At 38.6% G+C, this 16,849-nt stretch overlaps 2 protein-coding genes across 4 annotated transcripts in view; both read right to left on the reverse strand.

The window, feature by feature from the left end:
• BAAT (bile acid-CoA:amino acid N-acyltransferase) overlaps positions 1–3,349 on the reverse strand; it is an 18,612-nt gene extending 15,263 nt beyond the window's left edge. The window contains exon 1 of the mRNA XM_077912730.1: positions 3,270–3,349. The gene's annotated coding sequence lies outside the window, so the exon portion shown is untranslated. The remainder of the gene's footprint in view (positions 1–3,269) is intronic.
• Positions 2,726–16,012, reverse strand: LOC144322551 (bile acid-CoA:amino acid N-acyltransferase-like). Of its 3 annotated transcripts, XM_077912725.1 has the most exons (5): positions 15,826–16,012; positions 13,783–13,895; positions 9,028–9,543; positions 6,210–6,412; positions 2,726–3,350 (listed from the first exon to the last, which is right to left on the reverse strand). In XM_077912725.1, exons 3-5 carry the CDS (start codon positions 9,494–9,496, stop codon positions 2,754–2,756), a joined length of 1,269 nt encoding a protein of 422 aa, XP_077768851.1. In that variant the 5' UTR covers positions 9,497–9,543; positions 13,783–13,895; positions 15,826–16,012; the 3' UTR covers positions 2,726–2,753. The 3 variants fall into 3 exon arrangements, with proteins under 3 accessions (XP_077768851.1, XP_077768852.1, XP_077768850.1); XM_077912726.1 differs by lacking the exon at positions 13,783–13,895; XM_077912724.1 differs by lacking the exon at positions 15,826–16,012 and having other exon boundaries at positions 13,783–14,294.
• Between the last annotated feature and the right edge of the window lie 837 nt (positions 16,013–16,849).

Below are 16,849 nucleotides of genomic sequence, written 5' to 3' on the forward strand. Positions count from 1 at the left end.
TATAGAACTTGGAGTGTCTCTAGCTCTCCTAAACCAAAAACAACCAAAACAATGTGTTAATGTATAGACCGAAATTTTTTCAAATTTCCAGAGAATAGAGTTTAACAAGCCATGGGGGGAAATCAACACAGTGTATCAGAGAAAATTTAGGTCTAAGTCCCTGGATTCTAATTCCAGCCCTGGTATTAATTCATCGTGGAAGTTTCTTTGCACCTCTATTACTCAGCTATGAGAAGGCTGACGTAGATTGGTACTCCAAAAAATTTCTGTCATTAAGTAGGACCTTCATGAGTTTCGCTGTATCTCTGTACTCTGACCTGTTTCTCGTAAGGCAAGGATGATCTTTATTTATGCCTCCCCAACAGCAGTAATGTTCTCAGTAATTGCTTGATTCTTCCTCAGAGGCTTTATTACATTAAGGCTAGGTCCTGGGGCTTGTCCTTTGGAAGAAGGCAACTCTACCTAGAAAGAATGTCTAAGCCTTGACCAAGGCTGGAATGGATTATGAGAAACTGGAAGCCACAGAAGCTTTTGTCCTGCTTTTTTGCTTGGAGTTCTGCAAAGCAGAGCGAAATGGGACATTGTGTATTCGGGCAGAAGCATAGAAGCTAAATAGCACATGCAAGTCTCCCTTTGCACTGCTGACATGTAAAAGGGTTCAGCAAGCACCCACATTCTCACAGTGATGGTCATAGAGGGCAGCTGAGAGCTGAAGGCCAGCAGTCTGCCCTGGGATCATTATGGCCATGTGTGAGCTGGCCCTTTAGTAGAGGATATGAAGTAAACACATCTACCAGGGATCTGAGAGAAGACACAACTGACAGAGAACTTGCAAGGACAATACAAACCAAGTGGGGCGAATGCAGAAGGTGAGAAAGAGTTTACCAGCTGGCCTGGACCAGGCTAAGAGGACGCACCATTAGTTGACCAGGTGGTCAACTACTTTATTGGTGCACACAAAAGGTCAATGCCTGGAGATCAAACCAGTTACATTTCCAGGAAGTTAGAAAAGCTGGGCCAAGAATAGTTATTTGATCTTCATTCCTGCCAATCTTTGTAGTAGTGATACAGAAAACAACATATGAAAAAAATTCAAAACCTTCTTGACTTTGAAAATCCGTGAAATATAAATCAAGGGATATATATCAGACCAAACACAAACAGATTTCATAAACACAGACATTCTTCCTAAAGCCCAAAACAGGAAACAAAAAAATAGTTATACCCATTAAACCTATTATGATAACTATTGTATAGCATATGGCATATATAACTAATGATATAGTATCTAATATATATAGTTATGGTATAGCATATAGCGTAGGAGGTATTAGCCACTGCAATTACATGATTACTATAGTCAAAGGAGTGACATATCCTGATTGACTGGGTCTGGGAAATGTGAAAACTTGTCTGAGGGTAAAGGAGGAAGGCTAATAGCCTCACTAATTCTGAATAGAATGATCTTACTCTAAACAGAAGAAATATTAAAGAGCAGATAAAGGAAAAGGAATGTAGGCTGATACAATGAAGTATCCTTATATTACTTCTATGACTCTAATTCCTCATTGGCTCCCCTATCACACCTACAAAATCATTCAAAATACCTTTTTCTGGTTCATCTTCACTTATCTACCAATCACCTTCCACTTCCACCCATTGCAATTCAGTAGCTCAGGAATATTTGGGCTGTGACTTGCCCCTTAGAGAAAATACGTCAAATTCGACCTTGGACTAGGTAATTGGGATTGTTCTACACCCAGGGTCATCAAACTATGCCCTGTGAGCTAAATCCAGCCTACCACTTGTTTTTCTGCTGCTCACAAGCTAAGAATGGCATTTCAAAGTAGAAAATTACTACTTTGTGACATATAAAATGATATGAAATGCAAATATCAGTGTCCATAAATAAAGTTTAATTTGAACACAGCCACAATCATTCGTTACAGCCTATCTATGCTGCTTTTGTGCTTGAATAACAGAATTCATAACAGTGACAGAGAGTTAATGGCCCACAAAACCTAAAATATTTGCTACGTAGAACTTTACAGAAATAGTTTGCCAGCCGCTAAGGTACACAACACACATCATCACTGCTCTTCCCTAAATTGCAGTTTTATGAATCTCAGATTGTTTCTTTCTCAAAATATATGTTTAGACACAAATATTACTTTATTTTCTTTTATTAGCTTTTGTTGAATTATTGATTGTAGGCCGACTCAATCATGTAACCTCCATATCATCTTCCATACTGCCTTAAAATAATAAATTCATTTACCCAGCTCTAGTTTTTCAACAACAATGAAGTAACCAGGAACCACAAGCATATTTTCAAATATGAGAAATCTAAACATATTTCATTGGAGTTTTAAGAAAACAATAAATATCAGCACCTGATTTTCCTCATGTCTGTTTTACAAACCAGGGGATTCTGACATTCGTTCTGGTAATTTTTTTCTGCCAGATAATTGCTATAATTATAAACCAGAATATTTTAGGACAGGTTGAGCCCTAAATTTATCTTTAAAAATATAAAACTCTGTGTGTGTGATACCAGATTAAGTGGAAACCATTTTCCCTTTCCAAAGTCAAGACATGGCCACTGTCACCCTCTTGCTTTCTCTTAGTATAACGTCCCACAATAGGAAATCAAAGACATTGTTCCCTGAAAATCCGGTATTGCTCCTCTGTTTCTTTTTTTTTTTTTTTTTTTTTTTGCTTGCTTCTCTGTTTCTAAGGAATATCCTCTCTTCTCAAAGTTGACTGGTTACAACTGGAAGGAGGTGCTTCCTGAGGAACTTTTTGATCTCCTTCCAAGAGTGCTCTTGTGCAATGGCATGCGGGGTCACCTCTCCTCCCCAGTGGATGAATAGGTGGAGACTGGAGATCTTGGAGGCACAGCACAGTGGGGAGTAGGGAGCCTCTAATAGGTGGCCTGCCCCAGGGTAAGATAGCAAAGTCCAATTGTTCTTCCCGTTTCTTCTCAACTGCTCTGTGGCTTGCTTGGCATATGCTTTGCTGTTGAGATTCTTATCATCTTCTCCCACAATGAAAAGGAAATGTCCCTGGGCCTTTTCAATGGGGAGAAGAAAATTCTCATTGGCTTCATTTCTAGCTTTCTCAAAGTAGTGCTGGAACTCTGCTAACCCTAAGGCATTGATGGATAGTAGTTGTGGGGAGAAAGGCAAGGGCTGACTTATCTGTCCACGATATACCTGTGGAATTCTAATTACAAAGTTGGGCCCATTAATAAGCACAGTGGCTGTGACCTGTTTTAGGTGAATAGCCATGGAGAGTCCAATCTCTGCACCTTTGCTTATGGAAACTATCCCAACGCCTGGGCCAAGGACCTAAAAATAATGAAAATGAGATGTTAATTCTGTCCATCATTTAGCAAAACCCGACCATCTCAAACAACCAAAGAACATGAAAGGCCAGTGGGAGCCAAGCAAGAACTAATCCCACCCATATGCTCAGTTGTAGAGTTCTGGGACACATAATGAATATTCAAAGGAAATACTGCATCAAAAGCATGTCAGGCCTTCCAAATTAAATACTATGGATTCAGCGTGGTGATAGGTACTGAGTTTTAAATTTCCTAAAGCGGGGCACCTGGGTGGCTCAGTAGTTGAACATCTGCCTTTGGCTCAGTGCGTGATCCCAGGGTCCTGGGATTGAGTCCCACATCAGGCTCTCCACAAGGAGCCTACTTCTCCCTCTCCCTCTGCCTATGCCTCTGCCTCTCTCTGTGTGTCTCTTATGAGTAAAAAATAAAATCTTTTAAAAAATAAGTAAATAAATAAAATGCCCTAAAGAAATACTGATGTTGTAGGAAAAATAAGAAAGAGGCACATAACTCCTGTGAATAATACGAGTGGGTACAGTTGACCAGTAAACTCTGTTGTACCTATTCTAGGGTCTCTAGAAGTTCAGAGGAAAGTGTACTCTGTAGGAAAGGACTGAGAAAAAGAATGAGCTTAGTAGAACAAAGCATGGAAACTTGAGCAGGGGGTTCTATATCTGCTATGGTTTCCCTAGAAGGTTTCTCCTTTAGAGAAAGGTTTTATAAAGGTTTGGCTCAGCTTCCTCTTCCACATCAGTCATCAAGCAAATATTTTTAGATTGTCCACCCTGTACTAACACTGAGGGACACAGAGGGAAAAAATGCATAAATCATCTCTTGCCATCAAGGAACTCACTGCCAGATGGAGAGACAGAGAAAAAAACCCAGACAATTAAAGTAGCCTACAAATTCTGTGATATAAGAATGCACATAGTTAAAGCTGCCAACCCAGAGTAGCAGGGAATAAAGGCAAAATCAGAGAAAGATTCTCAGAAGAAATGGGCTATGAGTTGGGTCCTCATACAAAAAAACCAGGAGGAAACAAGAAGGAATGGCATTCTATGCTGTAGACACTGAAAGGAGCCATTCTTTTTTATTTTGCAGGGCATGTATCCAGTCCCAGGGATAAATTCTGATGGATCTGAACCCATTCCCCTTTGCTACATATTTTTTTAAGCCTCTTTGTAAGGCCAATACATTCTACTGGAGATCATATCCTGTATATTAAGAGGGGTGACTGGAATAATCTGCATTCGAATTAAAAAGACCTTTCAATCTCTGAAGTTCTAGGTCTTAATATAAAAGATGTAGAGTCACAGTTACAGCAATGAGGGGTAAGAACTCAGAATGCATTTGGCCAGGGAAGACAAAGTAAAAGGAAGTATAACATGGATGAACAACAACAACAACAACAAAATGATTCAGTTATGTGCAGACTTTTGGCAGAACACTAACTCTTATTATAATTTCTGCCATCAAATTTGGGACCAGGGAATTTAGAATGCTTCGAAGAAGACACTTAAAATCAACAGATGGAGAAATAAGACCTATAAGGAATTGAAAGATGTATGGTCTATCCTCTCACAGGAGAGAGAGCATTAGGTAGGCTTAGTAGAAGTACTAAGAGCCTAGGATAGAAATCTGGTTTCCAGGCCTCCCTTAGTCATTGACTATCTAAGTGACATTGGGAAGAACACTGATAAAAAAAGTCATGCAGAAATAGAAGGGGAACCAGGCCGAGACCACAAACAGCAGAATCACATAACCTCTTCATTTCTCATCTAAGCCAAGCAGAAACTCAGCACAATAACATCACCTATGTGATAGTTCAAAGACAATTCAATTATATGAACCAAAATAGCTATTTAAAATTCAATATGCCTCAATAGATGGTTAGTGATTATTGCTCATCTTATTACTACAATTCTGATATTTTGGTGATCCTTATATGAAATAGGATGCAGTACAGAGACTTAATTTTACTTAGATCAATTCTTTTTTTAAGATTTTATTTATTTAAGAGAGTGAGAGACAGAAAGAGAGAGCATGGTAGGGGGAGGGGCAGAGAGAAAGGGAGAAGCAGACTCCCCTCTGAGCAGGCTCGGGACTCTATCCCAGGATCCCGGGATCATGACCTGAGTCAAAGGCAGACACTTAACTGACCAAGCTACCCAAGTGCCCCTAGATCAATTCTTACTAGGAAAAAAATATTAACATTAGCAAGGGATAACATGTAGCAACCCTGATAGAGCAGCAAAGCACATTTTAAAATTTAAAGAAGATATGAATTAGAAAGTACAGCATTATGTTTAAGTCCTCTCAAATAACTAAAAATGCAAGCCCATTCCTCAAAGAAAGATAGATTCTCAGTCTGATGAAGTCTGATGATTTTATTATTATCAAAGAAGGTGATCATTAATAAGAATTACATTTATTAAGGATGTACCATTGCCAGTTACTCTAATAAGCACTTTGCTTGTATTATTCCCTTTACTTCTCACGAGAACCTTATGAAATAGCATCAATACCATAGCATTTAATAGATGAAGAAAATCAGGATTAGAAGGTATTAGTTAGTAGCTTGTCCAAATTTTCACAACCAGATGGAATGAAGCCAGAAATACAACCCAGTTCTGTCTGAATCTAAAACCATTGCATTTTTATTCCAACATGGGCACAGGCTAACTTCCTGTTTTGTCTTTCTAAGCAAAAGACATTGGGTATGAAATAAATCATGTGTATGGTATGGATATGTTATAGAATTTTGAGTTCACTGAGGAGCATCATATTTGGAAGTAAAGGGAAGCCACAAGGTGTTATGCTTATTTAAAAACAGGAACTAAAAAAAAAAAAGGCAAAACATTACCTTAGGATGTCTTAGAAGAAAGTTGACAGCTTCCTCAAAATATTCTAAATCTGTCTTTTCTGGTTGGGAGGGCAGATCTTCATAGTCACAATAAGCCAAGGCCAAGGTGGCAAAGCCATGACTGGCCAGAAGACTGGCCCGAGATTCAATCAGTCCACCAACACCAGCAAACAAGTCAATTACCCCTGGGAAACGGCCCTCTCCTGAGAAAGAACAAAACAAAACAGAACTGGGTATGAAGCGAAAGGAAGGAAAAGAGAAGAAAAACACAGTATCATGAAGAAATGTATTATAAATTCTGGAATCGAAATTTATATTTTCAAAAAGTAGAATCCCAAGTTTTCAGCCTTGTATCTGGACCAGAATTAAAGCTGATTGAATAGATTAATAAAAGACAGTATCAGGAAGCTTGATTGGGAACTAGGTTCACTGACACGTTTAATCTCTGTAGCCAAGGGCTCTTAGGGAGTCACAGTGGTTCATTTCTATAGTATTGGAGTAAAGAAAGTCATTGAAATTAGGCAAGGGCTTTTTAACCTATGAAAATGTATACAGGCTTTAGAAAGTCAATGAAGGTCCTGAAATTATATGCAAAATATATGTTTATATGTGCTTTTTGTTTGTTTATTTTAAAGAGAGAGAACAAGAAATCTGGGGATGGGTGGCATGGGGAGGGGCTGGGGAAAAGGGAAAGAATCTCCATGCTCAGCAGAAAGCCTGACATAGAGTTCAATTTCATGACCCTGAGCTGAGATCAAGACTTGAGCCAAAACCAACAGTAGGAGGCTTAACTGACTGATCCACTCAGGTGCCCCTATATGTGCATTTACTAATGAAAGTTTGTACAGATTTAATTAGGTTTTCAAAGTATATATAATTTTAAAAAAAAGCTTCAAAAGTATATGACTTCAAAAAAAGTTATTGAAATGACTATGTTAGCTAAAATCCTGACTTAACAATGTTCTAGTCCATTCTTCTGACTGTACAGTGATGAAATCTTGCAGCCAAGCAGATGCAAATGATGAGCCCTTCCCATGCAATAACAATGTTTATTCACTGCAACTTAACACATGGTAAAAAGTAGGGATGGTGAGAGTATCATTCTACACTCATGCTCTGTGTAGGCAGCTAGTTTCCTAAATAAAGTGGGGCCCACACACTGAAAAAAGTGTGCTTACTGGGGGCACTTTATCCTCATATAAGTGAATTTAGTTAAGGAAGACTGGTCCCATCCATGGGGTTGCCTGGCTGGCTCAATCAGTAGAGCATGAAACTTTTGATCTTGGGATTGTGAGTTCAAGCACCATGTTGGGTGTAGAGGTTACTTAAAAATAAAAATCTGAGGGGCACCTGGGTAGCTCAGTTTATTAAGCCTCTGCCTTCAGCTCAGCCTCTTCTCAGCGAGGGGTGTGCTTCTCCCTTTCCTCCTCACTCATGCTCTTTCTCACTATCTCTGTCTCTCTCTCTCAAAGAAACTTATAAATAAATAAATAAATAAATAAATAAATAAATAAATAAATAATCAATCTTAGAAAAAAGAGTGACTTTTGTGTTGGGAATTTTTAAAACAAAACATTGCTGTTTTCTTATCTTGAGAAAGAAGAAATAAAATGGTGTTAAATATCTTGACTTTAAAATACCATCTGAATAAATAAATAAAGATGTTTCTTATCTCCCAATTGGCAGGAAGAAGGAGAACTTACAAGTACTGAGCCTCTTAACATAGAAAAATGTTATAGTTGAGAACTGCTTTGAGACCTGACTCAGTCACTTTTGGCCCGATGAAGCTCAGCCCTCTTGTATATCCCCCACTTCCCAGTCCTAACATGCAGTAATGTTATCTATGTGCTAATTACTGGGTGTAAAAATATTGAAATTTATCCAAACAACTGCATGGGTCATTACAATTTTGGAAAGGGAAGCTTTTATTCCTACTACATCATTTATAACTCTATGTTGTCAGAAACCACCTCTAATACTTCAGGCTTCCTTTACCCATCTTACTTCTACAAGGTGATTATGTTTTTAAAAGCAGAGAGAGAGGCAATACATCCTGGTGATAATGATGGCTGTGTCCCAGATCAAAGCTCATGTTCTGAAGAAGAGAACCTCAGACACACCTGAAACCTGGACCCACCAAGGGCTACTTCTGGGAAATTAACTTTGCTTCATCCAGTCCCACGATAAGCCCTGAGAAATGTACCAGTAGATGTTTTGAACCACTTATTAATATGTGGAAATCACTGTGGGAAACTGAGTATTCTGGTAAGTTTTATAGCCATTAGGGAGTGTGTTGTATTAGCTGTGGATTTATGGGATATTCTATAAATATACAATATTTGTGGAAGAAGAGGGTATCGAGTTTCTTTGAACCCCCTATATTTATTGCAGTATTTTAGTCCATTATATCATCATCTTATTGCATGCAATGACCTATACCTAAATTGAAACTCAGACAAAACAGAAACCCCAAAAGAAGCTGAGACACACTTCCACAATATCAAGACATGGCTTTTCTGATAGCCAGGCTTCAATACAGATGGATTTCACATAAATCCAAAGCTATGGAAATCCCATAATGCAGAGACTCCATATACTACATGTATCTTATCCTTAGACAAACTCCAGAACTGTTGAGATCAAACTTGAGTTGGAATAGGGCATCACCATATTCTTGTTCTGACCCAGAGTTAGCCCTGATTATAAGGCTGGAAAGGACTACACTATGTACATCCATATGCAAGTTAAACCTCCAGAAGGATTAGGCGTTCAAAAGAAGAAATACAAGGATGACAGTAATCAGGTTAATTCTACTCACCAGGAGGGAGAAAGAGGGTTCCCCGAATGTGGCCTTCTTGAACTTGGATCCGTTTGGTACCAGGCGCTGTGTACCACCTTTCCAAAGTCAGGCTGACTTTTGGAGCAGTGGTGGGGATGTGAATTAATGGTAAATTTGAATCATAAAGTTTTATTTGGACCAGGAAGGGGCTATTCATCACATCTCTTTTCAACAATTTAGTTAAAATATTTTCAGGTTTCAAGGACCAAAAGAGACCCATAGGGTGGACTCCTACATAGTCACCTCCAAGTGAAGGGGCACGCTCCAAGTCTACCTCACCAACTTCATTAGCCTTATAGTAGGCATGAGAATGAAACAGGTTCCCCGTTTCATCTTTCAGTGTTGCCTGAAGAACCACTATCTGGAAGGGAGGCAGGCCTGTAGCTCGGATATGCACTGGCTCATCAATAAGTGCACTTGTGGGGGTAGCTGTCAGCTGAATCATCATCACAATGTGACACTTTGGATGATTCTCAGTAATGTTTGCCGTAAAACCTGGATTAAAAAATTATATGTATATATTAGAAAATATATATATATATGAGAATATGTATGTAAATGAGAATAAAATAAGGTAGTGAAAAAGTTATAATGAAAGGTGAACTGGACCAGGAACCAGACTGCTTGGATTCAGCTCTAATTTTCCAGTTATTTAGCAAATATCCTGATACAATCTTCGAATGCAAGATACCTGAGAGCTTTTGGCAAATTTGCAGAAGATATGAAACAGATAGATAAGCTTTATAGTAATTATGAGCCAGAGTGGAGGAAGCATCAGCCAAATATGCATGAAGGAAGATATCACAATTGGCCATCCAGAACTCTTGAAAAATTAGGTGCAGTGGAGGATTAAGAGGGAAATGTGCAACTGAAAATGGAATTCATTGGGGTGCCTGGGTGACTCATCAGTTAAAGTGTCCAATTCTTGATTTGGGCTCAGGTCATGATCTCAGAGTGCTGGGACTGAGTCCCGCATTGGGCTCTGCACTCAGCATGGAGTCTGTTTGCCCCTTTCCTTCTGCCCCTCACCCTGTTCATGGTCTCTTTTTCACTCTCTCAAGTAAATAAATAAATAAAAATCTTTTGAAAAAGAAAACAGGGATTTGTTAAACATCCATGTGTATGGAGCTGGTAACTCCACTACTAATCCCCTCCCCAAGTCCTACAAACAAAATGCCTGGCATCTAAGAATTCACCTCTAACAGAGCATAAAAAAACAGGCAAATCTTCTCAAAAGAATGAGGACAAAATCTTTGGGGAGAACAAGGAGGCTGACATATGTATCACTCCCTAAAGAAAAAATACAGTTTCATAAATAGGCTTAACCAATCCCAAGAAAAAACAAATGCTGACAAGACCTTCAGCTACACAAATATTTGCTAAGCTTTTCATAATCTCCCTCTTAAAGGTTAAGGAATGCCCTTCTCTTTTTGGTTAGTGTGAAGAAAGCCACAAAAATGACCATTGTTCCCATTCTACTGAACTTATCTGGATAAATACAAAATCAATTTTTTGTTTTGTTTTGTTTTCTTAAACTCATTAGATTGCCAGGAATCTGAATGAATTAAACTCCAATGAGTGCTAAGTTCCTCCTCGGAGAGAGAAAACTTTCTTTTCTACCAAATGACTTTGATCTATGATAAAGCAGCAAAAAAGAATCCCCCATAAAGAAAAATAAGGAGAAATCAATAGAAAGTTTAATGCACTTTTAATGGAAATGTGCAAGCTGGTTTGATGGTTTAGGATTCTGAGAAACTCTAGCCAGAGTCCTTCTCCAAGTGCCAACTCTTTAGGACTTGGCCATGTGCTCTAGGACAATACTTCAAAGAATGGGCGCAGAGACATGAGCCTAGAGAAATCTATCTGAGGCATTACAGGTCTTTGTATGAAGCACAGCAGCTAACTTCCAAAGCATGGGGGAGAATAGCAAAATAAAGAGCTTTTCCTAGGCTCAGAAAGCCGAGAGTAAGACTTCAGAGCAAAGAAATTTCCTTAGACTCTCCTTCTAGAAGAATTATGAATCAGAGAGACATATCCTACAGTTAGAAAAGCTAGCAACATGGCCATAAAAAAACAAAAAAACAAAAACAAAGGTATCTCCTCCAGAAGTTCAGCAATGCTTAGATCCCAGTTTCTTCTGATGAGAAGGCCTAATCACATACCCCAAAATATTTGACACCAGTGGCGCACTGAATAAGAAAAAGCTGCAACAAAGCCCAGACCACAGGTCAGATTTGTTCAGCCCTTAATTCTAACATTCTGACAAAGTAGGGCTCTGCTCTTTTCTTGAGGTAAATATTACTTATTCTAGTCATTTCTTTTATATGAAATATCTGAAGTATGATTTAAAAAGATTATAAGACCCAACAGAAGCAAGAAAATTGTCTCATGATAAGGATGAGAATGAAAAGTCAGTAGGAAGAGGTGCAGATTAAACAGGAACTTTGAAACAACCATTCAGAAAAAAAAGAAAAAATAATAATTGAATTATTGATATATACAATAACTTGGAGGAATCACAAGGTAATTATGCTAAATAAAAAAGCCACTCCCAAATGATTCCACACTGTATGATTCCATTTATATAACATTTTTGAAATGAGAGAAATGGAGAACAGATTAGTGGTTGCTAAGGTTCAGGGACTGGGTTGGATGAGAGATGGCTAAAAAAAGGATACCATGAGGAATCCTTGTGATCATAGAATATTCTAAATCCTGATTATACCAAGGTCAATATCCTTGTGAAATCCTACAGTTTTGTAAGATTTTACTATTAGGGGAAACTGGGTAAAGCATACATGTGGTCTATCTGTATTATTTCTTACAGGTGTGGTGAATCTACCATTATCTCAAAATAAAAGTTTAATTTAAAAAAGATAGCTATGAGACACCTGGGTGGCTCAACCAGTTAAGCATCTGCCTTCAGTTAAAGTCATGATCCCAGGATCCTGGGATCCAGCCCTACGCAGTGGGAAGCCTGGTTCTCCCTCTCCCTTTTCCACTTCCTTTGCTTTCTCTCTCTCTCTCTCTCACTGTCAAATAAATAAAATCTTTTAAAATTTTAAAAAATAAAAAATGATAACTATGATAAAAATGCTAAAGGATAAAGTAGAAAAGGCAGATACATGAAAAGATTGAGGAATTTCATCTGAGCATGAAAGCTGTAAAGAAGAACCAAATGGAAAAGCTAGAAATAAAAAATACAGTAGCAGAAATGAAGAATTACTAGACAGACTTCATAGAAGACTCAAAACAGCAGAATACAGAACCAGCAAATGTAAAAACAGCTCAACTGAAAGGAGCCAAACTAAACAGCAAAAGAGAAAAAAGGATATACGAGAAAAACAGAGTGCTTGAGATGCGAAGACAATATCAAATACTTTAATATATGTGTAATTGGTGCTTCAGAAAGAAAGGATAGAGAGAAACAGAAGAAATAGTTTTAAAAATAATTTTAAAATTATCTGGCAAAAATTTTCCCAAAATTGTTGAAAAATATCTTGCCACAATTGCAAGAAATTCAGGAGGACAAACACTAAGAATACCACAATGATGGCATTGTAGTCAAACTGATAATAATAAAATACAAAACGCAAATATTAAAAACAGCCAGAGCAAAATGGAAACATTACATATAGAAGAACAAACAATATACATATATATGCTGCCGAAGCAAGCACATGAACAATATAAATATTTGACCTCCCATCACAAACAATTGGAAACCAGAAGATGGTAAATTTTTTCAATGCTTAAAGGAAAAGAACAAAACTCAGATTCTCTATCTAACAAAAATACACTTGAAGAATGAAGGCAAAATAAAGATATTTCCAGAGGGTAGGGAAATGAGAGAGATTATGTCTGTCGTAGACCAGCATTGTAAGAAATGTTGAGATCTTGAGGGGAAATTTGACCAGATGGAACTGGATCTTTGGGAAAGGATGAAGACCACAAAAATGGTAATTATTAAAAAAAAAAAGGGGGGGGGTAATTATAGAAGTACAGTTAAAAATATCTTGAATATGGGACTCCTGGGTGAGTATCTGACTTCAGCTTATGTCCTGGGGTCTTAAGGCTCCTGAGATCCTGATCTCAGGGTCCTGGGTTCAGGCACCCTTCTCAGTGAGGTGTCTGCTTGTCCCTCTCCCTCTTCCCCTCCCCTTCTTGTGCTCTCTCGCTCTCTCAAATAAAAAATACAATCTTAAAAATCTTTAACATGTACACACACATATATGTGTGAATTTAAATGCAATTAAAAGACTTTAAAAACAGGGACACCTGAGTGGCTCAGCGGTTGAACGTCTGCCTTTGGCTCAGGGTGTGATCCTGGTCCCGGGATCAAGTCCCACGCTGGGCTCCTTGCAAGGAGCCTGTTTCTCCCTCTGCCTGTGTCTCTGACTCTCTCTGTGTGCCTCTTATGAATAAATAAAATCTTTAAAAAATACTTTAAAAACAATAACAATGTCTTGTGAGTTTGTAGAATACATAGAAATAGCATATAATGACAAAACAGTGGGAATGGAGTAAATAAAATTATACTGTTGCAAGATTATCATATTACTTACTATTTTTCAAGCAACACAAGATTATTTGCAGGCAAACCGTAATGACTTAAAGGTACTATTAGGAGCTCAGCTGAGCCTGGGGAAATCTAGAAAGCTGATCAGATTGGGTATCAGAGTAGCTGATGAAAGCAACAAGCCAAAAATAAGAGTCAAACCTTTAATCACTTACTGTGATGGGAGAAAGTGCCTGGTCAAGACGAGGATCAAGGGTCTGAAGTTGGGTGGTCTGCCAGGTGGGTGGGTTCACTGTTGCAGCGGCCTCAAACCAAGGATCTAGCAGTTCTGAGGTCACAGTAGAACAAGGGGAAAGGGCTAGCAGTAGTAAGGAACTGGGTGCTAGGTCAGAGTGAAAGAAAGTATCTTCAAGAAGCCCTGGTCCTTGAATAAAGAGGCCTCAGCACACATGTCTGGAGAAGACTTTGGACCTTGAACAATGGCCTGATGATACATGTAATGATAATGAGAGTGAAGGTACCTGGGAAGGCAAATATGAGAACATGATGGGCCTGTATGACTAGTAACAATGAAGACCAGTAACCACTAAGTGGCCTGCGTCCTTGACAACAACTTTTTCCAGAGACTGCCGTGCACTGGCTGTACCCAAAGTCTGGTGCTAGAAGGTCAGCATTTCACCATGATTCCTACCAACTAAAGCCTTTATAGGGCAGCCCTGGTGGCTCAGCGGTTTAGCACCACCTTCAGCCCAGGGCCTGATCCTGGAGACCCAGGATCGAGTCCCACGTCGGGCTCCCTGCATGGAGCCTGCTTCTCCCTCTCCCTATGTCTCTGCCCCTCTCTCTGTGTGTGTCTCTCATGAATAAATAAATAAAATTAAAAAGAAAAATAAAGCCTTTGTAATTGCTTATGGTCAGTTCTGGAAAATCACACATAAGTTTTTAACCAAGAGCTAGACTTCTCAGGTACATATTCTCTAGAGTAAAACACACACACACACACACACACACACACACACAATGTTTTAAGTAACCCAAAAAGAAACAGGTTTCCAGTTACTGTGGCTGTGTAATAGACCACTGGAAAACTTAAAGGAGTATTACAGTTATTTATTATGCTCTTATGTACTGCAGGTTGGTCATTAGGGCAGGGCTCAGAGATCAGACATCAGTTGCAAAGGCAACAACCAGATTTCACAACTGTGTAAAGGTCAAATCCTTATGAGTTCTATATCAGTGGAGTGAAGGAGGTTAAAGGAAAGACTATTTATTGTCAATTGATCATTTAAGCAAGTTCAGATTTGAAACTGCTCTTGGCTATATCACCTGTAAATCTTCATGCATTTTTATTTTTTTTAAAGATTTTATTTACTTATTCATGAGAGACACACAGAGAGAGGCAGAGACATAGGCAGAGGGAGAAGCAGGCTCTCTGATGCAGAACTCAATCCCAGGACTCCACGATAACACCCTGAGCCAAAGGCAGATCTTGTACACTGAGCCACCAGGTGCCCCTCTTTGTGCATTTTTAGAGAGAGGAGACTGCCTGGTAAGACTAGGGATGAGGAATGAATGCGACAGCTTAATTATCCCAGGATAAGAAGAGAAATAGTGATGGTTAAAGGACAGGTCAAGGAGTTTGCTTTGTGTCCCTACCTTGCATTCCTCGAGAAGCCTTCCTTAAGAGCCCAAAAGTAAGTAGTGTATTCTGAGGGATTTCCAGGAAACATGAATGCAGAGGAGCAATGGGAAGTATGGAATAAATGGTTGGTTAAGGGCTGAGTCGTGGAGGAGGAAGAAGCCTTAATTTCCCATCACTTCCAGCCTGCCATGCTAAGAGGTAAAGCTGACTCTGAAGGCCCAAAAAACCTATCAGGCAGAGGAAGCCAAGGTCTGATGTTGTGAGTCAGGCCTGTGAACTAATGCCACTACGGAAAGTATATACAGACAAGGTATTGACAGTATATGCTAACATTGTATTGTTTTTAATGTGTCTGTGTTCAGAGAAAGAGAGAGAGAGATTGAGAAAGAGGTGGGATAGCCACAGGCATGAATACATGCTGATGAGAATGAGCCCACAGAGAGACAAATGCTGAGAATGAGAACTTGATGGTAAATAAGACATTTTTCCCTGAGAAGCTTAAAAACAAGTGATTTTATAGCCCCAAAGTACCCTTTTCCCTTGTGAAAATAGTCAAGAAATTGAATATACATAAGGCACCAGAAATACATGACAGAGTCAGGAATGTAATTTATACCTCCAATTCTTAGTCAAGTTGATTAGTAGTTCAGAGGCTCCTGGGAGGTTCAGTCGGTTAAGCATCTGCCTTCAGCTCAGGTCATGATTCCAGGGTCCTGGGATGGACCCAGGGAGCCCGGCATTGGGCTCTGCTCAGCGAAGAGCCTGTTTCTCCCTCTCCTGCTTCTCCCCCTGCTTGTGCTCTCTGTCTCTGTCAAATAAATAAATAAAATCTTTTTAAAAACTAATAAATAGTTCAATAAGAGTTTATCAGGGTCCACACTGTATCACAGGGAGATGAGACACAGTCCTTACCCTAAATAAGTGTAAAGGAGTAGTCTTCCTTCCATACATTATCCATTATGTTTCTACTTAAATATCATATGGATCAACCAGTGTTCCCACACAGAAAGAAAGCAAATAAAAAGTCTATAGCTTTAGTTCAACTTATACTTCTTTTCAAACATCATCATTTTTTCCCTTCATATCCCTGGTTTATTACATTTTACTACCAGAAAGCATTCCTGAATCACATAAATATGTATGACCTTTAAGAAATATTCTCACATAATGTAATTCTAACAAGCCATTCATCTGACATTAAAAGAAAATCATCCTTCAAACAATATAAAAATAGAACCAAAATTCAAAATCCCAGAGTAAGAGAATTTCTTCTGTAATATTCTAGGAAATAGTCTTTAGAAAGAGGGAGAAATTAATGGAGATGGGAAAGAAAAGTTAATAATTTCAGAGTCATTCTCCCTCAGAAATATAAATTCTGGCTTGATATCTTCATAATCACAAGTCCCTATTGATATCCTTTCTAAACAAAATCCAACAGAAAAGACATACCCTTATCTGAGCACTCTTTGAACTCCATAGCCGAGATTATAAAATGAACAAAAAGGCTATTTGTCTGCATGAACTGCTAAATTCCAAACACTGAAATTAAGAATCTAATTTTACTTCTCATTCAAGATCTTAGACTTTAACCCATTTCCAATCAACCCAGAAGAGATAGCCCTGATTACAAGCTATAAAGT

Source organism: Canis aureus, chromosome 10 (assembly GCF_053574225.1).
Source record: "Canis aureus isolate CA01 chromosome 10, VMU_Caureus_v.1.0, whole genome shotgun sequence".
Classification (NCBI taxonomy): domain Eukaryota; kingdom Metazoa; phylum Chordata; class Mammalia; order Carnivora; family Canidae; genus Canis; species Canis aureus.